Source organism: Penaeus vannamei, chromosome 43 (genome assembly GCF_042767895.1).
Source record: "Penaeus vannamei isolate JL-2024 chromosome 43, ASM4276789v1, whole genome shotgun sequence".
NCBI classification, from domain to species: Eukaryota; Metazoa; Arthropoda; class Malacostraca; order Decapoda; family Penaeidae; genus Penaeus; species Penaeus vannamei.
The window spans coordinates 7,312,474-7,340,020 of record NC_091591.1 but is presented as its reverse complement, the minus strand read 5'-3'; the positions used below and the strand labels follow the sequence as shown (position 1 = coordinate 7,340,020).

General features: G+C 36.4%; 1 protein-coding gene across 1 annotated transcript in view; it reads right to left on the bottom strand.

The window, feature by feature from the left end:
- The window catches only part of LOC113824426 (uncharacterized), a 34,432-nt gene that overhangs the window by 828 nt on the left and 6,057 nt on the right, over positions 1-27,547 (bottom strand). Inside the window, exons 2-23 of the mRNA XM_070119252.1 lie at positions 25,502-25,673; positions 23,185-23,354; positions 22,436-22,538; positions 21,858-21,954; positions 18,380-18,534; positions 17,569-17,724; positions 16,465-16,573; positions 15,707-15,787; positions 14,903-15,105; positions 14,373-14,462; positions 13,932-14,073; positions 12,220-12,329; positions 10,619-10,722; positions 9,627-9,740; positions 8,534-8,741; positions 7,751-7,885; positions 5,737-5,905; positions 5,225-5,324; positions 4,767-4,912; positions 2,956-3,069; positions 2,219-2,392; positions 1,233-1,307 (exon numbers count right to left, since the gene is read on the bottom strand). Coding sequence (XP_069975353.1) covers positions 1,233-1,307; positions 2,219-2,392; positions 2,956-3,069; positions 4,767-4,912; positions 5,225-5,324; positions 5,737-5,905; positions 7,751-7,885; positions 8,534-8,741; positions 9,627-9,740; positions 10,619-10,722; positions 12,220-12,329; positions 13,932-14,073; positions 14,373-14,462; positions 14,903-15,105; positions 15,707-15,787; positions 16,465-16,573; positions 17,569-17,724; positions 18,380-18,534; positions 21,858-21,954; positions 22,436-22,538; positions 23,185-23,354; positions 25,502-25,673 — 2,927 coding nt within the window. The remainder of the gene's footprint in view (positions 1-1,232; positions 1,308-2,218; positions 2,393-2,955; positions 3,070-4,766; positions 4,913-5,224; positions 5,325-5,736; positions 5,906-7,750; positions 7,886-8,533; positions 8,742-9,626; positions 9,741-10,618; positions 10,723-12,219; positions 12,330-13,931; positions 14,074-14,372; positions 14,463-14,902; positions 15,106-15,706; positions 15,788-16,464; positions 16,574-17,568; positions 17,725-18,379; positions 18,535-21,857; positions 21,955-22,435; positions 22,539-23,184; positions 23,355-25,501; positions 25,674-27,547) is intronic.

The following is a 27,547-nucleotide window of genomic DNA, read 5'->3' as shown; positions in this document are numbered from 1 at the left end:
ATTGGTGTGAGGGGTGTTATTGTCGACCGTAGTAACGAGGTTGGTTTATTGTGAGGGGGTTATTGTCGGTCGTAATAACGAGGTTGGTTTATTGGTGTGAGGGGGTTCTTGTCGGTCGTAATAACGAGGTTGGTTTATTGGTGTCGCCCGTAATAACGAGGTTGGTTTATTGGTGTCGCCCGTAATAACGAGGTTGGTTTATTGGTGTCGCCCGTAATAAAGAGGTTGGTTTATTGGTGTCGCCCGTAATAACGAGGTTGGTTTATTGGCGTGAGGGGGGTTATTGTCGCTTGCAATAACGAGGCTGATATTATTGAATCGTTAAGGGTTATTGTATTCAATGTTTTGCATTTTTTGCTTGCGTTTTATTTTACTGCATTTATTCATTTGGTCACGTTTCAATCTTTTTCTTGTTTAGGATTTCTCCATTATTTATTGGTTATCATTCGGAATTCATGTATTTAATAAACAGGTTGAATTACATGTCACTGAGTTATATATACTATTTAAATCTTTTTATTTTTTATACTGAGATATATTTAGTAAGACATGAAGGTTGATTTAGTATTGTTTGAATTATATATCTAATTTTGAAAGTTGTCGGTATTGTCCGTATTTGTTATCCTCAGAGTCTGATTTTTATTATCGTTTCTGAATTTATTCGTTTTCATTCTGTTCAATCTCGTTTATGAAAGTATCTGCATTGAACACTTGCGTAAAAAAAAAATATATATATATATATATATATATATATATATATATATATATATATATATATATATATATATATATATAAATGTGTTATTAGATCATGTTGAATTTTAGGAAAGGAAAAACAAAAAGTGGCAACTCCCATGCTTAGAAAGAGAACGCCTCAGGAGCTCACCCGGTTCGAAATACGGGTTCGAAACGTTTGGATACTGTAATTGAAGATTCATTACATCTGGTCTTAGTGTCTGTATTTTTTTCCCCTAAAACGGTTGTTAATCATTGTTGTAAAGTTGATAGCATATTCGAGTAGTTGTTCAAATATAGCAGTTGACCATTAACATCCTTCGATTTTTTAAAGTCAAATCCATACCAGTTTCTTTCTCGTGATCTTAAAGCAACTGAACTTTAGGAGCATTTTTTTTCTCCTTTTGGTGGGTTTCCTGTGGTACTTGAGACCTTCTGCATCCAAGGGCATGGAAACAGGGAAGAGACAAAGAAAAGAAAAAAGAAAAATCAAATACCTGAAGTGTATGGCTTGTCTGATTTTCTCTGCCTGGAGACCCAAGTAGGGTAGTCGACGTCACCGAATACGTCACCTGTAAATAGTTTAGCGAAAACATGTCAGGATATGAACAATACAAATGGCGTAGCGTGTGTAAGTAGATCAGGTTAAGTAGCCACAATGATAGAGTATTAAATCTATTTTTAAAATAATTTTCCTCGTTGTGGCTGTCATCATATATTACATGGTTTTCCTAATCTAGTTTACTCTCAGTGCTATAATGGTATTGGTTATAAATATTATATCGTGTCAATGTATATACTTTTCATCATATTACCACTATTATAACTTCCTCATATTCTATCTCCATTGAGAGAAATGCAGTTAGAGGCAATTATCGTAATTGCTAAGAAGCAAATGATGACAAATAACCCACCTGTTTATAAATACCCAACAGTACATTTTAATTGCCCTTATTATTTACGTAATTATCAATTTTTTCAATCTGCATTTAGTCCATACCTGTTTCGAAGTTAATGTTCATTCTAAATGATAATATATAGCTACCACATTATCCTTGTTACATAAGGCTTACCCTTATAGTATTGTTTTATAATAGCGAAAAAAATGGCGAAAAAAATCTTATCTACATTTAGTGGTAAGATAATATTTTCATTTCAACGGCACCCTAAATATTAGATGAAAAATGATTGACACAGTCTCTACCTCTAGTTTCAGATATTGCTAACGTATTTATATCATTGTCTCAAAAAAAAAATAAAAAATAAATAAATAAATAATAATAATAATATAAAAAAAATAATTAAAAAAATAAAAACAATAAAAAAATATAAGAAATAAATAAATTATACAAACATCCTCATTTAACCCCAAACTTATAATCATATCACAAACATTACTCTCCCCATCATCAACAAAAGAAAAACAATCATACAAAAGGATAAAACAAAAATACGAAAGGATATCAAAACACCCTGTACGTACGGGAATAATGTTCGCAGCTGGTGGCAGCGGTGAGAGCGACGCCGTCTTCGCCCAAGTGGTGGCTGGACAGGAAACACAAGTTGGTGGAGCCGGAGTTGTCTTCCCCGCAAACGCTGTATTCGTCGTCGCCGCATTCCGTGCAGAAGTCAAAGCTCTGGCAGGTCATGTCACTCTCTGAGGAAGGAGGGTGTTGATGATGGTAAGGAGATGAGGTACTGATGGTGATAAGTATTATGGTAACAATGATTGTTGATAGTAAGGGTAATGGCAATGATGGTAATGATAATAATAGTAGTAGTAGTAGTGGTGTTTACGACTGATCATGATTGCAATAATAATAGTAAATAATATTGATAATAGTGTTGGAATTCATGATGATAATGATAATAATGGTATTAATAACAATATTAACAGTGATACTAATAGTAATAACTATGATAATATAAACAGTAAGAAGGATAAATCATTATTATTATCCCGATTATCCTCATTATCGTTATCATTATCATCATCAGCATCATTATAAAATAATAATAGCAAGAACATATAAAGATGAAATGATTGCCAAATTCCATATATTTTTTTTTTTGCCTGATACCAATTGTTTATTTTCAAACCATGTTTTTTTTGTTTTTTTGTTTTTTGGATATAAACCATATGTTTTTTTCTTCTTTTAATATCTTGCACAATACATTTTTGTCGTTATCAAAGGTTTACTTTTACAATAGACTACGGACCTTCGATACAGAGTTTGGCGCAGCTCGAAACGTCAGTCTTGAAAGCAACCAGCCTGTTGCTGTCGCTGGGCAATCCTTGGTGAGGATATCGCGAGAACAACTGGTCGTTTCGCTCTGCAGTTCAAATAGACAGGACATATGAATAGATAGATTAGATATATTGATATATATCTAAAGACAGGACATATGAATAGATAGATTAGATATATTGATATATATCTAAAGACAGGATATATGAATAGATAGATTAGCTATATTGATATATATCTAAAGACAGGATATATGAATAGATAGATTAGATATATTGATATATATTTAAAGACAGGATATATGAATAGATAGATTAGATATATTGATATATATCTAAAGACAGGATATATGAATAGATAGATTAGATATATTGATATATATATCTAAAGACAGGATATATGAATAGATAGATTAGATATATTGATATATATCTAAAGACAGGACATATGAATAGATAGATTAGATATATTGATATATATCTAAAGACAGGATATATGAATAGATAGATTAGATATATTGATATATATCTAAAACAGGATATATTAATAGATAGATTAGATATATTGATATATATCTAAAGACAGGATATATGAATAGATAGATTAGATATATTGATATATATCTAAAGACAGGATATATGAACAGATAGATTAGATATATTGATATATATCTAAAGACAGGACATATGAATAGATAGATTAGCTATATTGATATATATCTAAAGACAGGATATGAATAGATAGATTAGCTATATTGATATATATCTAAAGACAGGATATATGAATAGATAGATTAGATATATTGATATATATCTAAAGACAGGATATATGAATAGATAGATTAGATATATTGATATATATCTAAAGACAGGATATATGAATAGATAGATTAGATATATTGATATATATCTAAAGACAGGACATATGAATAGATAGATTAGATATATTGATATATATCTAAAGACAGGATATATGAACAGATAGATTAGATATATTGATATATATCTAAAGACAGGATATATGAATAGATAGATTAGATATATTGATATATATCTAAAGACAGGATATATGAATAGATAGATTAGATATATTGATATATATCTAAAGACAGGATATATGAATAGATAGATTAGATATATTGATATATATCTAAAGACAGGATATATGAATAGATAGATTAGATATATTGATATATATCTAAAGACAGGATATATGAATAGATAGATTAGATATATTGATATATGTCTAATCTAGATACTGATATATATGTAAAGATATTGATTTAGTCATTTTAAATTATTTTCTCCATCATTTTAAGTTGTCAACTAGTCCTCTTTACTTTCAAGTTTATCATGAGAGCTGACGGTGTGAAGTAACGGTTTATATTTGAAACACATGCCCATGCAAATATAGGTTATATGCTCTAACTCGTGTAACCAAAAACACATACTAATATGCATACCTAATAATATGGTCATCTCTTTCGGATCCTGTAGCCGGAACATGCCCATACTTAGAAGGGGGCATTTTATTTTAGACTTTTGTATCCGAAAACATTACCATGCATCTAGAAGGTATATTTTTCGACATGTACTCAAAACACATACCCATATGTGTTGGGGGCAGGGGGAACGTGTTTCAGAATCAAGAGTCGAAACCAGTAGTCGACACACTTACAACGAAAACAGGTGAACTTGAAAAGTGAGGAGGCTAATGAAATGTTAACATTGCTTGAGAATTCCATGCAAAAGTCTACGGTGGTACGCGCCCTGTTTCACTTACTGGAGAAGTGAATGCACGAAGTATGAACTTCGTAGTTGCCTCCGTCGACCACGTCCAGGAAATGTTCTTGATGTAGATGACACAGGCGCAGCTCGTGACACCACTCGAAGCTTTGACACGAGATGCTCGTTTCTTGTGAGCAATATCTGGGGAGAGACTAGGCTTTGAAATATGTCTGGGTTACATTTTTTTTTTCTCATAAATATATTTTTTAGTAGTCTTACCACTGGGGAGAAAATGTACTTTAAGATGGTCATTATATCTAACATTCTAACACTGAAAACGGTGTTCTTTAAATTGTTTTAGTCATGCAATTTACTTTTATGTATTATCCATTACCACTCCCCTCACACCACCACCTTCACCTCCACCAGCACCACCTCCTCCTCCACCACATCCACCACCACCCCTTCTCCACCACCTCCTCCTCCACCTCCTCTCCACCACTTTCAACTCACCTAGCACACGCCTCCAGATGATCCACATTTTCATACGTAGGTCCCGAGGTGTTCAGAGCCACGCCACCGAAGACAGGGCTGTAGTCGGCCAGGTACGATCCTAAGGTAAGACGAGAAAAGGTTAATTACTTTCATTTTCAGGTGTGTCTGATTAGCTATTTACATGTATTACCTAAGCGTGTATCAATATACGTACCTTTTCATGATTTTTTGTATTTATGTATGTTTGCTTGTATATGTGTGTTTATAAACACACACACACACACACACACATATATATGTATGTGTGTGTGTATACATTATACATATATATATATATATATATATATATATATATATATATATATATATATATATATATATATATATATACTTATGTGTGTGTATATGTGAGTATATGTATGTGTCCACACACGCACTCGCACACACACCATATATATATGTGCATGTCTATGTGCCTTCAGCCATGCCCCACAACAAACCCAACCAAACACCTCGACAGCAAATCTTACTAGAATGAATCCAGGAATCACTCTCCGGCTTGATGTAAGTGGAGTTGATATCATGGTAGTGGGCGGCGAGGAGCATGCACTGCTTGTCTATGGGCTTGTGCACCACGGTCTCGCAGCGGAAAGCTTTCCAGCCCACGCACAGGGCCAGGCACTCGTCCAGGATGGCCATCTGGAGGGGTTAGAGGCGAGGGGTCTTGAGGTGGTGAGTTCGGTTCGTTTTTTTTATTTATTTATTTTTATTTATTTATTCATTTATCTATTTATATATTTTGTGTGTGTGTGTGTGTGTGTGTATGTGTGTGTGTGTGTGTGTGTGTGTGTGTGTGTGTGTGTGTGTGTGTATGTGTGTGTGTGTGTGTGTGTGTGTGCGCGTGTGTGTGTGTTGTTGAGGGAAATGGTGGTTATTGTTGGGAGTAAATGGTGGTTGTTAATAATGTAAGGTTTTGTTGCTTGATTAATGTCAATGACGATTACGGTTGGTGTGAGTTACCTTTTGTTGATATGAAGGATGATTTTTGCTTGAAAATGTGAATATTTATTGTCAGTGTGAAATACGATTTTACTAATGAAGCGGATCATCATTACCGTTGCAAATTGTTGTAACTGATGTAAAATGTTGTTACTGATGTAAAATACTGTAACTGATGTAAAATGTTGTTACTGATGTAAAATACTGTAACTGATGTAAAATGTTGTTACTGATGTAAAATACTGTAACTAATGTAAAATGTTGTTACTGATGTAAAATACTGTAACTGATGTAAAATGTTGTTACTGATGTAAAATACTGTAACTGATGTAAAATGTTGTTACTGATGTAAAATACTATAACTAATGTAAAATGTTGTTACTGATGTAAAATACTGTAACTAATGTAAAATGTTGTTACTGATGTAAAATACTGTAACTAATGTAAAATGTTGTTACTGATGTAAAATACTGTAACTGATGTAAAATGTTGTTACTGATGTAAAATACTGTAACTAATGTAAAATGTTGTTACTGATGTAAAATACTGTAACTGATGTAAAATGTTGTTACTGATGTAAAATACTGTAACTGATGTAAAATGTTGTTACTGATGTAAAATACTGTAACTGATGTAAAATGTTGTTACTGATGTAAAATACTGTAACTGATGTAAAATGTTGTTACTGATGTAAAATACTGTAACTAATGTAAAATGTTGTTACTGATGTAAAATACTGTAACTAATGTAAAATGTTGTTACTGATGTAAAATACTGTAACTGATGTAAAATGTTGTTACTGATGTAAAATACTGTAACTAATGTAAAATGTTGTTACTGATGTAAAATACTGTAACTGATGTAAAATGTTGTTACTGATGTAAAATACTGTAACTGATGTAAAATGTTGTTACTGATGTAAAATCTTGTTACTTATGTAGTGATTGTAACTGATATAAAATATTGTTACAGGTGTAAATTATTGCAACTTTTAGCATGTTACTACGGAGAGAAGGAAGGGAAGTGGGTTTTGGGTGTATATGGAAATTACAATTATCAATTTAAATCGTTCTTGATAAAATTAACCAATGCCGATGTAAATAATTATCAAATATGTACGTCATTAAGATGTAAATCACCGTTATTGATGTTTTTAGTATATCTGGGTACATATTTAATAGCAATGTTCAGTGCAAACTGGTTATTAAAGTACAATCTGACACATTTTTAAATAGATCTTTATATATAGATTCATCACTATTTGACTATTAATATATCTTTATATGAACACAAGCACAAACACAATCATGTGAACACAAAAATGAAAATGAAACTAGCCACAATGAGAATTGAGAATAAGCGTGACGTTTCGAACTCTTCTCGAGTTCCTCATCAGACAAAAAACCGAAATGGATTCTCAATTCTCATTGTGGCCAGTTTCATTTTCATATCTTTATATATATAGATTCATCACTATTAATATATCTTTATATATATAGATTCATCACCATCTCATCACTATGTACTATCATTGTGCTATCTCACATCTTCCTGAATGTAGTCAACCTTCACGATGGTCATACTGCGAGCTTCGAGGGTAAACTGCATCCTGATGGGGTCCAGCGGGTCGGGGGTCCTGTAGTGGAAGCTCATGGAGGCCTCGTACAGCACGGTGTCATTCTGCGGGAGACAAGGAGGCGGGGGTGGGGTGGGTGGGGGGGTGGGGGGGTGATAGGGGGAAGCTGGGTTGAGTTTTTCTTTCCTTCGTTTTTTTTTTTTTTTTTTTTTTATTATTATTATCTTCATCTTTGTCTTTTTTTTCGTGTGTTTTGTATAATATCCTTCTATGTGGATTGTGAAATTTGGCGTGAATTTCCATATATAATTTATGGCTATGACTTTTATTACGTTATTCTATAGATTTGCTTGTTTATTCATATCTTTGTCTACCTATCACTCAAATCTGCTATCTATCAATTTCTATGTCTGTATTTATATCTAGGCATAACATAAATTGACAATAGATTCTATGTCTACATATTTTATGTCTAAGCGAACAATTAACTAAAAAAATAAAGAAAAAGAATATATTCAACTAACCAAACACCAATCATTAATCATACACATACAAACACACACACACACACATACACACACACACACACACACACACACACACACACACACACACACACACACACACACACACACACACACACACACACAACCACACACACACACACACACACACACACAAACACACACACACACACAACCATAAAAAAATCACACATTCCCCTCTCATTTTTTCTCCTTTTTTTCCTTCACCTTATAAGGAATACTGAACATAAATTTCCCGTGTCGGATAGCGTCCAGGATAACAGAATAAACTTCGCTGGACGGCAGATCCACGAAGGTTTGGTTGTCAACGCTGGAAACCCAGTGGTAGCATTTGTTCACCGTGTCCACTGGTTCCCCATCGGCGGTGTCAAGGGAGCTCAGGAAACAGATCCTGTCGTCGCAGTGGTGGAAGGACCTGTTGGAAGGAAGGGGGGAGGGAGGGGAGATAGAGGGGGGGGTAGGATTTAGGATGTGTATCATGGAATTTTGGGGTTGTTTGTGGTTGTGTGTGTGTGGGGGGGGGGGTGAGTGTGAGGTTGTGTGTGTGTGTGTGTGTATAGGTTTGTGGTTGTGTTTGTTTACTTTGTGTGTGTGTGGGAGGTAGGGGTTGTGTGCTGTGTGTGTGTGTGTGCGTGTGTGTGTGTGTGTGTGCTTGCTTTATTTGCTAATACCATTTTCCAAACCGATTTTTCTTTGTTTTACTTTAAGTTTTCTCACCTATTAATATCAAGAACTGTACCTTCACTGCATTTCGACACTAATCACCACTTTTCTCATGAAAAGATACACCTGATTCCCTTGAAAGATACACCAAATGTACCCCCATGAATGATACACCTGATGCACCCCATGATACATCTAATCTTTCTATGAATGATACACCAACACTATCATGAAACATACACCAAATATATCCCCTGAAAGACACATTTTATATATCCCATATTATGGGATACACCCAATATCACCTATGAAAGATAAGATACACCTAATATATCCCCTTAAAAATAGACCCAAATAGACCCAAATCTCCCCCTGTGTGCAAGGAGTGGCCGGGGTTACCACTCACTGGCCGGGCGTGGGATCGAACGCAGGTCAGCAAGATTGCAAGACCAGCACCTTACCGCTGCGCCAGCACAGCACACAGTAAGCGAGAGAGCGAGTGAGACAGACAGAGAGAGAGCGAGTGAGACACAGAGAGAGAGAGAGACAGAGAGACAAACAGACAGAGAAACAGACAGACAGAGAGAGAAACGCCTAACGTACCCCCATAGAAATACGAGTAGAACAGCTTCCTTACTTGCACTGAAAGCCACGCTCCTCCAAACAGAACCTGGCGCAGTCTTCGGTGTGAACGCCCTCGAAACTCTTCTCGTTGACTCCGGGAAATTTGTTCGGTTCGTCCGAGGGTGTCCTGGGGAGGGGGGGGGGTGATTGAGGGGAAGAGAGGGAAGGATAGGGAGAGGGGAAGAAGGAGGGGAAAGGTAGAGTGGGGGAGGGGGACAAGGAGGGGAGAGGAAGAGGGGGAGAAAGAGGGAGAGGAGGGAGAAAGAGAAAGAGAGGTAGAGGGGGAGGTAAAAAGGTAGAAAGGGAGAGAGGGAGAGAAGGAGATGAAGGGAGAGGGAAGGTAGGAGGGAGGTAGTTGGAGATAGGAGAACAGGTAGAGAGTGAGGGAAAAATGTTTTAAAAAATGTATAACTTACTACCTTTACTCACCCCTTTCTCGATCTCTCCTCGCAGTAAAATAGCAAATCAAAATATGCTTTGTAATATCCTAAATCTTACCCATTCGATCGATTCCATGACCATTAAACGTGCGACCCAAAATCCCCCATCATTTGAACTTTAATTTAATATCACATTCATCATCTCTATGTATTCTCCTTCTTCTTCGTTTTCTTTCTCGTCTCTTTTCCGCCTTTTCTTCTTATTATTATTATTACCATTATCATCATTATTATTGTTATGATTCCTATTATTATCATCATTATTATCATTTCTGATATTATCATGAATATTATTATCATTATCATTATTAGTATCATTAATATTATTATCTTTATCATTAGTAGTAATAGTAGTATCATCATAACCACCACCATCATTATTATCATCCTTACTGTTATTATCATAATAATCATTATTATTCATCATTATTATCATTATAATCACTATCATTATCATCATTATCATTATCCTCACCATCACTATCATCATAATCATTACCATTATCATCATCATCGTTATCATCATTATTCTTCTCCTCCTCCATAACAACACCTGAGGACCTACCTGAAGGAGAGGAGGTAGGGGGCTCTCTCAAGAAGTTTGACGGACACGATGATGAGATCTGCGTCCGTTGTGTTGGGTATTAGGCCGGATACTCCTTCTGACACCTTGTAAATGCGGTTGTATGTTGTTAGTTGCTAGGGTAGTTGTGAAGATGGTTGTAAATTGTTTTTTTTTTGTGAAGATGGTTGTCTATTGTTTGTTGTGAGAATGGTTGTAAGTTGTTTGTTGCGAAAATGTTTGTTTGAAGATGGTTGTAAATTATTTGTTGTGAGAAGGGTTGTACATTGTTGTGAAAATGGTTGTTATTTGTTTGCTGTGAGAAGGGTTGTATATTGTTGGTTGTAAAGATGGTTGTAAATTGTTTGTTGTGAGAAGGGTTGTAAATTGTTTGTTGTGAGAAGGGTTTATAAATTGTTTGTTGTGATAAGGGTTGTAAATTGTTTGGTGTGAGAAGGGTTGTAAATTGTTTGTTGTGAAGATGGTTGTAAATTGTTTGTTGTGAAAATGGTTGTAAATTGCTTGTTGTGAATGCAGTTGTAAATCATGTTGTTTGATGTGAATACAGTTGAAAATACATATGCAAGGTGTAAGTTGATAGTTGTCAATTGTGTTGTATATACAGTTGAAAATAAACATATTTGTAAATTCTTACTTGTAAGCTGTAAGTACAGTTGTGAATATGGTTAAAAATAAATGCAGCTGTTAGTGCAAGTGATTTGTTGAGAATTTAGTTGTAAATACAGTTATCTGCGAATGTTGTTATGAATACAGATGATTGTTGTGAATTTAATTATGAATAATGGTGCAAGTGGTGACTTTAGTTATGACTATTGTTGTAAGTTGTGAATATAATTTTAAATGCAGTTATATATGTGGTTGTAAACATAGTAGTGAATATTGTATGTAAATATAACGGTGAATATTGTATAGATAATTGTGAACATTGTATGTAAATATAGTTGTGAAGATTGTAAATGTGGATGTAAATAGAGCAGAGAATACTGTAAATGTATATTTAGATATACCTGCACTGTAATCAATATCCAAATATATATTAGTTATAAATACGTCTAGAACTGCAACAGTAAAAATAGTAAAGTAAAGTTTTAGATGCAGCTAAAAATACAGTTCTAAACAAAAAATTACATTTGTAAATAGTTTTTTTTATAGAGCTGTAAACACGGCAGTAAATGCAGCAATATATATAGTTGTAAATACAGCTGTTGATATGTAATTGAAAAACTGAACAGCTGATATCTGTCTCTTTCAAAAATAACACCTATTTTGAAAGTCATATAAGTTATTATTTCTATAGCTTGCTCTTGATTTCTTCCCTATAAAAAGAAAAATGGTAAAGATAAGATAAAAGAAACATGAAATAAACGGGTAAACTGGATGAAGATAAGATTTACGATATACTTCTAACAAACAATGAAAATAGAAAATATTATCATCATAGAAAGGGAAATATAACTATATAAAATACGAAAACAAAAAGCTGGGAAATTACAAAAGAGACGGAAAAAATGAAAATAGGCGGGAAAAAAATTAAAAGGCGAGAAAAAAAGGCGGGAAAAATTAAAAAGGCGGGAAAAACTCACATCAATGGAAGCAATGCGCACGGGTGAAATATCTCCCCTGGATATTATGAGTTCGAGAACTTTATGCTTGAATAAGTCCGGTTTCTTCTCGGCTGCTTGGAACTGGTTCTCTGGAAAGGAGAAGACAGGGAGGGTGAGTAATGAAAATGCTGGACCGTATGTATTGGTGCGAGGAGAGTAAACGTGAGGGGGAGACTGGGATAGAGAGAGAAGGGGAGGGAGAAGGATAAGGTGGACAAAAGAGGAAGGAGTGAGGGAGGAGTGGGAAAATAGAAAGAGAGAGAGAGAGAGAGAGAGAGAGAGAGAGAGAGCGAGAGAGAGAGAGAGAGAGATAGATAGATAGATAGATAGATAGATAGAGAGAGAGATAGAGAGAGAGAGAGAGAGAGAGAGAGAGAGAGAGAGAGAGAGAGAGAGAGAGACTGATGTAACACATTAATTTACATACTACTAATTACTTCCTGTACTACGTAACATAAAGTATTACATAAGCATCCTTTTATATGACACTTCTTATTTTTATACTATCTGTACTCTAGGTAATACACTGAGGTAACTGTTCACCGTATAAACACTTGTAAACTCGGCCTACAATGTAATTTTATATATCCGCCATCGACTCCAGGTGCATCGCAGTCTGTTTACACTGTATAAAGGTCTCTATCGTGGGTTTATCACATTATTCACAATTATCCATTGACTCCGCCCCCTTCTTCACTCAGAATGATTGTTAACCTTCCTTCTGATTTGTTTAAAAGCTGTTGATAAATCTAGGTCGAGGTCATACAAATTTAGAAACATACCTGACAGTCTCTACCATTAAGTGCTCAGTCGCTATACTACTTTAAAGTAAACCGTATAAACAGGTCTCATTAGAACTCGTTCTTATTTCCTAATGTTGATATGTATTTATGTCATGTCCACCTGCCCTATATTTAAAGCATTATAATAAAGAAAATTATATATAAGCACAAAGTGAAACATTGAAAAAAGAAAATGCTACATAAGCACAAATTGATAAACAAGTACACATTATTGACATAAAGCAAACATTCACAGAACATCAACTTTTTGTACAGATATAACCAACATTTACCTTTCAGATAATGTTGGTGACTACCACTAGAGAAAAAGAGAAAGAGAGAGAGGAAAGGAGAAAAATGTAGACGAAATGATATACGAGACATACCTCTACGCCCACAGATAAACAGACAACGATAAAAAGAGTGGAAAACTTTATTAGATTAGATTAAACATTCATTATCTGTCTCTCTTTTTCTCTCTCTCGCTTTTTTTAAAGATTTTAAAAATGTTTAACTTTATTGGACGTTTTAATTTTTATTTTATTTTTTTCATTAGTAACCAGCTTCCCAAGGAAGATATAGAATCAAATAAACTAAAGGAAATACACAGGATGAGGGAAACGCAATTAAACAGAAATAAATAAAACCAAAAATAAACATGAAAAAGAAAAGCCTAGATTAAGAAAAAAATAACACAAATAAGGAAAGTAGAAAGAAAGAGAAAACAAATACGGAAAAAGGAAAAAAAAATCAAGGACGCAAAAAAAAAAGAAAGAAAAAATACTGGAATAAAGAAAAAACATAAAAAAGAAAAACAACCCCACCCCCCCAAAAAAAAAAGAAAAAATAATAATAATCATAAAACAAATAAAAGAAAAACGAAAAACAAACTACACGCCAACAACTCACTGTGGGCAGCGGGGAAGGTGATAATGAGGTACGACCATCTGTCACTCCAGCGCTCGTAACACTCCTCCACACTGAATTCCGTCTCGGTGTAGAGAGCCACCTCCTTGAAGTCGTAGAAGTTGGTCGTCATCATACCCGTCACCTGGAGTATATTTTGAATATATTACTCTTTTTAGGTTACTCTTTGTTTCTCGATAAGATTGGATACTTTGATCAGCTTCTCGTTTGTTGTTTGCCTGGCAAAAAAGGCTCCGAGACAATAACTCTCAAAGTAATCATTATATTGGATAAAAGGTGGTTATGATAATCCACAAATCATATACGATTTTGGGCTGCAATTACACCCAATGTCACACATTATTGCACACCTTTTTAAATCATATTTTGTCTCAGATTTCGCGGAACAGACTAGTGCCAATAACACAGGGGGCAAATACGTACCTGCAAGGGGTTTGACCGGTTGTAAGTGAAGAGGTCTCCGCGAATGGGCATCTTGACTGGCACTTTGTTGGTGGGGGTCACCTCAACGCCCTAAAGGGAAGGGGAAGAGAGGAAACTACCTTATTTATGAGTTGCTGTTGGTGAATGATGACTGGTAGATTGATTTTACATATTTGTTGGGGATTTATGATAGGAAAATGAAATTTTGTGTAGGAATTTGTTGTTGGGGATTTATGAATGGCAAAGTGATCTTATTTATGAGTTGATGTTGGTGAATGATGTCTGGCGGATTGATTTTATCTATGAATTGTTGGGGATTTATGATAGGGAAATGAAATTTTGTTTATGAGTTGCAGTTGGCGATATACAAATGGCAGATTGATTTTAACTATTTTTTGTTGTTTGAGATTGATGATAGGCAAAGAAATCTTACTTATGGGTTGCTGTTGCTGACTCATGATGAACAAATAAATCTATTCATAAATAAATAAATATATAAAACGAAAACAAAACGACGTCAGAAGAATCACCTGGGAGAAGTAATACTCGAGAACCGCCTTGGGGTAGTTCTCCTCCCACCCGACCTCGGGATCAGGGATATCGTCACGAGTGGAGGTCCACATGTCACTCCCGACCTCCCGTGTGGATCGTTCGCCCACATACGCATAGGTGTCGTCCAGGTGGAAGAGCTCGTTGGGGCCGAGCATGGAGCCTCCTGTCCCTAGCATGCCTCCTAAGGGTTAGAAAGTAAAGTCAAAGGGGCTTAGGAGGGAAGGAAGGAGAGAGGGAGAGGGAAGAGAGGAGGGGAGGGACTGAGGGAGAGGGTGGAAGGGAGATGGAGATAGGGAGGAAGAAGGAGAGGGGGAGAGGGTGGAATAGAGATGGAGAGAGGGAGGAAGAAGGAGAGGGATAGAGGGTGGAAGGCAAAGAGAGAGAGAGAGAGAGAGAGAGAGAGAGAGAGAGAGAGAGAGAGAGAGAGAGAGAGAGAGAGAGAGAGAGAGAGAGAAGAGAGAGAGAGAGAGAGAGAGAGAGGGACAGAGGCAGGGACAGAGAGTAAAAAGCAAGAGACAGGCAGAAGAACAGACAGACAGGGAAGGAAAGAAGACAGAGAAAAAAAGAAAAGAAAATAGACCTGAGCACCGTCCAGTGTTTCCAACTCCGCGTGTTCTCGGGTGGTAAAATTACTGCACCAGAGATTGACACAATCTAACATTCTATAATTATCTATCTTAATATATAATCTATCATCGCAATCTATATTCTATAAAATGATTTTAAAAATGCAAAACAGAGTATAGGTTTCCACAGAACAGCATTAGAGAGAAATATCTTACCAAAATGAGTGTCGAAAGTGTAATCTGGAATACGATCAATAGAGCAGTTGCCAAATTCGCGGTCGATTATGTACTGAGCACCTGCGAAGAGAAGAATTTATTTTAAGCTCGTCATTTGTTGATCAAAGCTCCTAGGGATGAAATCATAAAAAAGAGGAAATAGTGCCTTTGATGAAAAAGACCAGGCTTATTGATATATTTTTGATGATTGATATTTTTTTATATTCTGTTGTACATGATGCATTGTTGCGGTTAAATAAATATGCCATTTACATAGACTACGAACACTTATATTTTCTCGAACTATTTAGATATTTCATGTTTGAGGATAACGAGGATATAGTATTTTTTCGAAAAATGCAGGTATTCCGTATATATATCAAACTTTCTCAAAGTTTTAAGATACACGTTTATAAATTTCGATCATACGTCATTTCATGAACACTTTCAACATATACGTTCGTAGCCTGCGATCACATTTTACCACAACTTAGGCTTAGTTCGAAAACTAAGAGCATACATTAAATTTTCTCGAACTAATGAGAAATTCCATGATAGAAGACTACGAGCATATATATCTTTTCGAGCTCGAGTCAGTTAATCCATATTCATTTCAGCTCACAGATGTTCCCGAACCACTCAGATCATCATATAAAAATAACGTATGCACACATGGCAACCAAAGCACTGAAAAAAAGTAATAATAAGTAAAAAAGTGAAATTATAGTCATCATAAACAGAGCACGTAAGGGTCACACCTGTATTGAAATCGTGGACGATCTCAACCACGTGGTCTGTGAGCGCGGTGATATAATTTGGCGGAACGACATCGAGGCGGACCAGAGACAGATCTTCGGCGTAGGCAAACTAGGGATATTTTAGTGAAAGAATTTATGTTATTTTTTTACCCAATTGAGGGGTTGTCATATACATATGGCGGGACACGCACTTATAGACATATACGCGCATATAAACGCACACAAATTCAGACAGGCAGACAGGTACACATGCGTGCGCTCTCTCTCTCTCTCTCTCTCTCTCTCTCTCTCTCTCTCTCTCTCTCTCTCTCTCTCTCTCTCTCTCTCTCTCTCTCACTCTCTCTCTCTCTCTCTCTCTCTCTCACTCTCTCTCTCTCTCTCTCTCTCTCTCTCTCTCTCTCTCTCTCTCTCTCTCTCTCTCTCTCTCTTTCTCTCTCTCTCTCTCTCTCTCTCTCTCTCTCTCTCTCTCTCTCTCTCTCTCTCTCTCACACACACACACACACACACACACACATACACAAATACACGCACACATTGTACGTACGTATGTATAGATAGACAGATAGACAGATCAATAGATATATGCAGATAGACAAATAGGTCAATAGATATTAGATAGATATATAAATGGATAGATATGAAGATATAGGCAAATATTGAGTATAAGTTTTTTGTCCAATATATATGCTTGAATTCATAAAACACATCGAACTTTCATTACCAGTTAAACTCAAGAAATATTCATAGATGTTTTAACGTATATATTAAGAAGATTTGAGACGCAATTTGATCAATATATATATCTATAAAACACGCGCACTAATCCTCACCCACATACTCTCTCATACACACTCACGCCTTCACTCACTGACATATTCTCGCACTATCACACACTCACACTCTCTCACACATCCACACACACAGTCACTCTTACACACTCGTAAACAGATACATCCAAAGTCGCACACACTCATGATCACACACACACACTTACACACACACATACACACACGCCCACACACACACACGCCCACACTCATTTACATACACAATCGCACTCTCACAACTACACATACGAGCAGACACAGAAAACGAAAGACTTACCTTGACTTTATCCAGGTGCTGCGACCCCAGGCTAACACCGTCTATCATAGGGTTTGAGACGACCTCCTCGGCAAGGGAAAAATGACTGGGTATATCGGGCACGGGAAGATCCGATACCACGCCAACTAAACCTTCACAAGATAGCCCACGGGGAACCTGCGCACGTCCATGTACTCAGTAAAAAGATATATATTCTGTGATGCTTCTTTCTTTAATGTATTTTTTCTGCATGCTCTATGTTAAAATTTCGTACTTTGTTGTATCTTAGCAACTTGATTACATTTGTTTATTATTGTTTTTTCAAATCATTAATGTTGTGTAATACTTTTGTCACATTCTCGTTCTTTATTGATGATGTATATCGTTCATAAACCATTTTATATATTTATACACATACATACGCGTAGATAAATGAATGGATGAGTAGGTAAATGTACATACACACACACACACACACACACACACACACACACACACACACACACACACACACACATATATATATATATATATATATATATATATATATATATATATATATATATATATGTATGCACGTACGTACATACATACATACATACATACATATATATATATATATATATATATATATATATATATATATATATATATATATGCATATGTGTGTGTGTGTGTGTGTGTGTTAATGTGTGTGTGCATGTTAATGTGTGTGTGGGCGTGTAAATGTGTGTGTGAATGTGTGTATGTATGTATATGTATATATATATAATATATGTATGTATAAACACTATGCACTATCCATTCCAAACTGAACGCGAGTCGACCGCACCTCAAGCAGATGGTGATGCTCGACCCAAGGCACGAACTTCAGAACGTGGTATTGGTAGAGCTCCGACATGTCCTGCATCTCCACCTCGAACTCGACGGGAATGCGGTCGTCCTCGCCGGGGAACCACGTGATCTCCGGCATTTGCCAAGGGACCTCTGGGGAGGGGGGGGAGGGATGAGATGGATAGGTGGATGGAGAGGAGGGAGGGTGGATGGATGGATGGATGGGCAGGTGGGTGGATGGATGGATGGGTGGATGGATGGGTGGGTGGGTGGATGTGTGGGTGGGTGGATGGATGGATGGGCGGATGGGTGGGTGGGTGGATAGGCGGGTGGGTGGGTGGATGGATGGATGGGTGGGGGATGGATGGATGGATGGATGGGTGGGGGATGGATGGATGGATGGATGGGTGGGGGATGGATGGATGGATGGATGGGTGGTTGGAAGGATAGGTGGGTGGGTGGGTGGATGGATGGATGGGTGGGTGGATGGTTGGGGAGGTGGGTGGGTGGATGGATGGATGGATGGGTGGGTGGATGGATGGATGGATGGATCGATGGATCGATGGATGGGCGGGTGGGTGTGCGGGTGGATGGATGGATGGATGGATGGATGGGTGGTTGGATGGATGGGTGGGTGGGTGGATGGATGGATGGATGGATGGATCGATCGATGGATGGGCGGGTGGGTGTGCGGGTGGATGGATGGATGGGAGGATGAATGCATGGATGGAGGGCGGGACATACGAAAAGTGGATAAAAAGACCAATAAACAAAGAAACGCAAATATGCATCGAACGAGAGACAGACCTCCCAGATCACTTAAGGTCGTCAAACCCCAAGGGAAATCTAGCAAACTGACCCTTAATCAACCCTTTGACCACAAGAATGAAAGTTCCTGTTTAACATCCAGGGTTTAAAATGAATACTGATGAGGCTGTTTTTCCTTACTCTTTATTCATTTCTACAAGCATAGCATTTACAAAAGAGAATAACAGCTTTTCAAAGACTTCAAAATCATCTTAGTTCTTGTGGGTAATCATTTCACTTTCCATTCATATTTACTAGTAAAAGTATTCTCTTTCTCTCTCTCTCTCTCTAAAAAAAAAAAAAAAAAAAAAAAAAAAAATGACAGAACAGCTTTTCAGTCATCAAGGGGGGAATCATGAAATTTTTTGAAAATAGTGATTTTTTTGGGGGGAAATCATGAAATTTACTGAAAATAGTGATTTTTTTTTGGGGGGGGGGGGAAATCATGAAATTTACTGAAAAGTGATTTTTTTGGGGGGAAAATCATGACATTTTTTGAAAATAGTGATTTTTTTGGGGGGAAATCATGAAATTTACTGAAAATAGTGATTTTTTTGGGGGGAAATCATGAAATTTACTGAAAATAGTGATCTTTTGGGGGGGAAAATCATGAAATTTACTAAAAATAGTGATGTTTTTTTGGGGGGGAAATCATGAAATTTACTAAAAATAGTGATTTTTTTGGGGGGAAATCATGAAATTTACTTAAAATAGTGATTTTTTTGGGGGGAAATCATGAAATTTACTGAAAATAGTGATTTTTGGGGGAAAATCATGAAATTTACTGAAAATAGTGATTTTTTTTTTGGGGGGGGAAATCATGAAATTTACTGAAAAGTGATTTTTTGGGGGGGAAAATCATGACATTTTTTGAAAATAGTGATTTTTTGGGGGGGAAATCATGAAATTTACTGAAAATAGTGATTTTTTTGGGGGGAAATCATGAAATTTACTGAAAATAGTGATTTTTTTGGGGAAAATCATGAAATTTACTGAAAATAGTGATTTTTTGGGGGGGAAATCATGAAATTTACTGAAAATAGTGATTTTTTTTGGGGGGGGGGGAAATCATGAAATTTACTGAAAAGTGATTTTTTTGGGGGGAAAATCATGACATTTTTTGAAAATAGTGATTTTTTGGGGGGGAAATCATGAAATTTACTGAAAATAGTGATTTTTTTGGGGGGAAATCATGAAATTTACTAAAAATGGTGATTTTTTTGGGGGGAAATCATGAAATTTACTGAAAATAGTGATTTTTTTGGGGGGGAAATCATGAAATTTACTGAAAATAGTGATTTTTTTTGGGGGGGGGGGGAAATCATGAAATTTACTGAAAAGTGATTTTTTTTGGGGGGAAATCATGACATTTTTTGAAAATAGTGATTTTTTTGGGGGGAAATCATGAAATTTACTGAAAATAGTGATTTGGGAGGGGGGGGGAAATCATGAAATTTACTGAAAATAGTGATTTTTTTGGGGGGGGGAAATCATGAAATTTACTGAAAATAGTGATTTTTTGGGGGGGAAATCATGAAATTTACTGAAAATAGTGATTTTTTGGGGTGGAAAATCATGAAATTTACTGAAAATAGTGATTTTTTTGGGGGGAAAACATGAAATTTACTGAAAATAGTGATTTTTTGTGGGGAAAATCATGAAATTTACTGAAAATAGTGATTTTTGGGGGGGAAAATCATGAAATTTACTGAAAATAGTGATTTTTTGGGGGGGCGGACGCTGCCGGGACCCGTGGGCGGTGGGCGCAAAACAGGAATTTTGATTCTTACGCCCTTAAAGGTAGAAACAGTAGGAGAGAGCCTACCTCCGCCAAGGCAATAGGGTCACTGATACAGAAAAAAAAATAAAAAATAAAAAACAAAAATAAATGAAAAATAATGAATAGATAGAAAGAAATAAAAATACTGAATAATAAAAATGAATAAATAAGAATGAATAAAAAATAATGAATAAATAAAATAAATAAACAATAATGAATTAATAAGAATAAATAAAAAATAATAAATATATATAAATAAATAAAGAATAATGAATAAATAAAAATAAATTAACAATAATGAATAAACAAAAAAGGAATAAATAAGAATAAATAAAAATAATTGATAAATAAGAATAAATAAGAAATATTCACATGAAGAATCACCTCTTTCTCAAGGTCACTAGTGAAACGGCATTTCCCTCCCTTGCAATGCTAATGAAGCCTTTGTGACTCCTGATCACCACCAAAATTCAATAGCATCTGTGGGCTACAACACACCTCTAGCAAAAAAAAAAAAAAAAAACAAAAAAAAAAAAAAATAAAAAAAATAAAAGATAGATAAAAAAAAAATTATAATATCGAAAAATAATAAAAAAAAAAAAGATAGATAAATAAATAAATATATATTATAATATAGATAAATAATGAAGCCTTTAAAAGATTCCTGATCACCACCAAAATTCAATAGCATCTGAATTGGGCCAAAACACACCTCTAGCAACAAAAGAAAAAAAAAATGATAATAAATATATGAATGAATAAGATAAAAAATAAATAATAAAAAAATCATAACTATTTTCTATCTTGCTAACCACCTAACCAGCGGTACCAAATTAATAATAATAATAATAAAACATAACCTCGTTGGCGAAAGTAATAGGGAACTTACCTGAATACGAATAAAATATTTCTACGTGTCCGTCAGCTTCACAAGCTCTGTACCGCTCGACGTTAACGCCATCTATGTTCGTCTCCGCCACAAACTCCTGATGAATTGATAGTTATTTGATAATTGATGGTTGAGTCAGTATGTGGACTGTCTATTTCTGTTCTGTTATTGTTTGGATGCTTTAACATGGCGAAGGGAAGGAGAGAGAGATTGAGAGAGAGGGGGAGAGAGGGAGGGAGGGAGAGGGAGAGAGGGAGGGAGGGAGAGGGAGGGAGAGAGAGAGAGAGAGAGAGAGAGAGAGAGAGAGAGAGAGAGAGAGAGAGAGAGAGAGAGAGAGAGAGAGAGAGAGAGAGCGACAGAAAACAAAATAAGAGAAAGAGCGACAAAGAGTGGAACAGAAACAGAGAGAGAGAGAAAGAAACACAGAGAAAGAGAGAAAAAAGAAGACTCAAAGAGAAATCCATAAACATAAACAGAGAAATACAAAATCAAAGAAACAGAGCGAAAAAAATAAAAGGTAAAAAAAACAAAATTAAAAACAGACATTATGAACCAAGGATCCGAACCACGACACAAACCATTTCGAAAAAGTGTGTGAGGCGGAGCAAAGTCGCCGGACCATACGACTTGCCATGTTCCGTGTCGAACCATCCCCATGGGTCGAAACTCGGTCGGTCCAGCCTATCAAAGATGACAAAAAAAAATCGTTTAATAACAATCGTTTAATGGAGGATTCAAGGGAATGAAAATAGATAGGGAAATAGATATGTAGAGGAATGATAATAATAATGATAATGAAAATAATGATAATAACAATAACAATTATGATAATGACTTTGATGATAATGATAGTAATGAAAATGAAAATAGTAATAGTATTGATAATAATAATAGTAATAGTGTTGATAATAATAATAGTAATAGTATTGATAATAATAATAGTAATAGTGTTGATAATAATAATAGTAATAGTATTGATAATAATAATAGTAATAGTATTGATAATAATAAAAGTAATAGTACTGATAATAATCATAGTAATAGTATTGATAATAATAATAGTAATAGTATTGATAATAATAATCATAATGGTAATATCATAACACACACACAAACACGCACACAACACACACACACACTCTCTCTCTCTCTCACACACACACAACACACACACACACACACACACACACACACACACACACTCTCTCTCTCTCTCTCTCTCTCTCTCTCTCTCTCTCTCTCTCTCTCTCTCTCTCACACACACACACAGACACACAACACAACACATACCAACCACAAATCGTTAAAAGAAGACTACCCAATTTACCCCGAGTCCCGACACTGGTTATCGTACTGCTCGACGAAGGTATCAGTCTCCGGGTAGAAATGGTAGATGATTTCTGAACCATTAACTCGTATGTAAACCGCTGCTGTATCACTCGTCAGGCCGTGGTAGTTCCGCCGTTCCCGTACCTCTTCTACGTAGTATGTGATGTTCTGGAAAGAGAGAGAGAGAGAGAGAGAGAAGGAGGTAAATGTGAGAACTGGTAAATTGGGGATGGAGATGGGGGTATATAGAGAGAGGGATGAAGGGAGAGAGAGAGAGAAAGAGAGAGAGAGAGAGAAGGGGAAGGAGATAAATGTGAGAATTGGTGCAGTGGGGATGGAGATGGGGTATATAGAGAGAGGGATGAAGGGAGAGAGAGAGAGAGAGAAGGGGAAGGAGATAAATGTGAGAATTGGTGCAGTGGGGATGGAGATGGGGTATATAGAGAGAGGGATGAAGGGAGAGAGAGAGAGAGAGAAGGGGAAGGAGATAAATGTGAGAATTGGTGCAGTGGGGATGGAGATGGGGTATATAGAGAGAGGGATGAAGGGAGAGAGAGAGAGAAGGAGGTAAATGTGAGAATTGGTGCAGTGGGGGTGGAGATGGGGTATATAGAGAGTGGGGTGATGGGAGAGAGAGAGAGAGAGAAGGGGATGGAGACAAATGAGAGAACTGGTAAATTGGGGATGGAGATGGGGTATATAGAGAGAGGGATGATGGGAGAGAGAGAGAGAGAGACAGAGAAGGAGATAAATGTAAGAATTACTGAATTGGGGATGGAGATGGAGTATATAGAGAGAAGGATGAAGAGAGGGAGGAAAATAGGGAGACGGGAAGAGGGAGGGAGGAAGGGGAGGAGAGAGGGAGAGAAAGAGGTGTCAGGAAGGAGGGAGAGAGAGAAGAGTATGTAAGAATGCGTGTTCTTTGTGTGAAGGTGAATGTGTGTATGTGTACATGTATTTGTGTAAGCATGGGGATGAGGATGTATGTGTGTAAATATGCATGTGAGCGTGTATAAGCGTGCATGTGGTGTGCGTTTTGCACCTTGCCTCGTGAGGTACTTGCTACTGTACAAACATTTGTCTTTTCGAATGTCTGCAATTAATGTATCAAGATGTGCACATGATAATGCTGATAGATATAAGGGATATTCAGATAAAGCTACTAATATACATGTAATTTCTTAAGTCACATTGCAAGAATTATAGAAAACAAAAATATAAACAAACTTAAAGTTATAAACAAGCCTATAAATTCAGATACAGATATAGGCATTCGTATGAAAATATTATGAGCCAGATAGAATTTATTACAAAAACGGAAATGTAAATTCATAACTCGTACAGAGGTAAATCATAAATTGGAAACCCTCCTAACCCACACAACAAGGATCGGGGAAGGCTAAGATCAGTAGCAACACTAGGAGGTATCGTGACGTCTGATTTTTTTTTCTTCTTTTTTAGCACTTGAGGTTTATTTTGCTGACGTCACAAAAGTTACGGATGCTTTGTGAATAAGTTCGATCATTTTGCTCTTTTGAGTTTTCAAAAAGGATGGAAAATCATTTTAATGGTTATATTTTTATTGAACAATCATCAAAATAGCCCTGTGGATGAGAAGAGTGGGCGATTATGTTTATGCATGGATGACTCTCGAGTGGAATTGTTCGCAGTGGGAATTAAGCCATAGGCCTGTATTTTTTTCCTCAGCTTGAAGGAATTAAATATACCTACAGCACTCAATGAATGAACGAAAGTATTTTATTTGACGTGTAGGATACCAGGCCAACAAGACTTTATGAAGTCAAAAACGCGTGGAACTTTAACACTGTTGGATATTGTACAAAATGTAAACATGCACATGTGCTATTCTAAAAATAGCCCATCGTAAACACAGACTGCAGTTGATGCACACATGTGCAACAACACCTCCTCGAGTTGCTACTGATCTGGCTTTCCCCAACAAACTAAAAGCAGGGATCGATTTCTCTGGCGAAGAAACGGAGCTATGGTCTATCAGATCATCAGAGAAATTAGAACAGTCTCGCTGTACTCACAGACTTCACTTTTAAAGAAATTAGAACTATGGAGTGTATTAGAAACTAAAGCTGTCTAACAACTTACAGATTTCACTGTTAGATGAATTAGAACCATGGAATTTATTAGAAATTAGAGCCATCTCTTACTACACTTTTAATAGATATTAGGGTTATGAAGGAAACATTAGATTTTAGAGTTATCTTATTTACAGACATCACTTCAAGAGAATTTAGGGCTACAAAGGAACTTCTCAGAGATTAGAGTCCTATCGTACTTACAGACTTCACTTTGGTCATCTCCAGGATTAGAGTGTATTCATTTTCGAAGACGGTGAAGTAGTCCGGTGGGGCTAGGCCTCCTGGTATAGCCGGAGAGCAGACCTTGTCCTGAGCGAGGGCGCCGCTACAGGCCAGTAGGACTGTCAAGAAGGCCACCCAGCATTCCCCCAGCCTGTAATTTGGAGAGGATTGTAAAGGAAAATGGCGTTTTCGCATATCCTGATGAACTGAGATGATGGATATGTTGACCATGGTGACGTCCGTGGTGTGACGGAATCACTTTATAGGAAGACGTCGTGTGATTCAAAATTAGAGGGTATAAGATTATCTTTCTCTCTCTCTCTCTCTCTCTCTCTCTCTCTCTCTCTCTCTCTCTCTCTCTCTCTCTCTCTCTCTCTCTCTCTCTCTCTCTCTCATCTCTCTCTCTCTCTCTCTCTCTCTCTCTCATCTCTCTCTCTCTCTCATCTCTCTCTCTCTCTCTCTCTCTCTCTCTCTCTCTCTCTCTCTCTCTCTCTCTCTCTATATATATATATATATATATATATATATATATATATATATATATATATATTCTCTCTCTCCCTCTCTCTTTCTTTCTCTCACTCTCTCTCTCTCTCTATCTCTATCTATCTATCTGTCTCCTCTCCTTTCCTCTCCTCTTCTCTTCTCTTCTCTTCTCTCTCTCTCTCTCCTTCCCTAATAATGATAATGATATCAACAGCAATAGCAATAATAATAATGAAACCCACGATATTTAAACCAGTTATTCGTCCACAACGATTTTCGCTTTGGCAGAAAATTTATTTAATCCCATTTTTCCCTAGAACTTTAAAGTGTAATTAATTTGCGCCTGATTATCAAAGATAATACATATTTCTGAACAAGGAAACGGTATATAACGTTTATATATTTTTCTCATGATCTGGTTTCTCTCTCTCTCTCTTCGTCTCTGTCTCTGTCTGTCTGTCTGTCTCTCTCTCTCTCTCTCTCTTTCTCTCTCTCTCTCTCACTCATTCACTGTCTCTTAGTGTTATTGATTAGCAACGAAAAGCCTTTTGTTATTAAGACTATAAATCATGAGCTAATTTGTAGATAAAGTTGACACCCACTTGACAGGGACGCGAAAGTGATAGGTAATATCATGCCACTTTTATATCTTTTATCAGTTTGGTGGGTGGATCACGTGGTCATTGTCTAGTTTGTCTGCTGTTCTTTGGTTTGTTGTTTTGTGTCTATATCTAGCTTTCGATTTTTTGGTATTGCGTGTCCCTTTTTTATTTCTTTTTTTTCTCCTATTTTAATCTTTTCTTCTCAGTTCTTATCGTTTCTCTTCTCTTTTCTCCGCTCTTCTCCTTTCTGTTTTCTCCTCACCTCTCCTCTCGCCTTTCCTCTATTAAATCTTCCTCTTCTTTTCACTAGCCTAGGACTTCGTTTCCTTAACTAGATCCTTCATATTGATAAACTTCCTCGCCTTAAAACACATACTAACCGAGCCTACATCATTTATTTTACGTGCTCAAATTTCCACATAAAAGCTGTTACCTTCCCCATGCTATTAAACCTCGCGATGACTACGTATGTCTGTGCACAAATTCAGAGTCCATTAGTAAAGCCCTACCACTAAGTAAGCCACAAATTCAGAGTCCATTAGTTAAGCCCTACCACTAAGTAAGCCACAAATTCAGAGTCCATTAGTTAAGCCCTACCACTAAGTAAGCCACAAATTCAGAGTCCATTAGTAAAGCCCTACCACTAAGTAAGCCACAAATTCAGAGTCCATTAGTTAAGCCCTACCACTAAGTAAGCCACAAATTCAGAGTCCATTAGTTAAGCCCTACCACTAAGTAAGCCACAAATTCAGAGTCCATTAGTTAAGCCCTACCACTAAGTAAGCCACAAATTCAGAGTCCATTAGTTAAGCCCTACCACTAAGTAAGCCACAAATTCAGAGTCCATTAGTTAAGCCCTACCACTAAGGAAGCCATCTTTTTCATGGATAAGAGGGCAGTATCGTCTTCGTATTACCCACGTAATACGACTGATTTT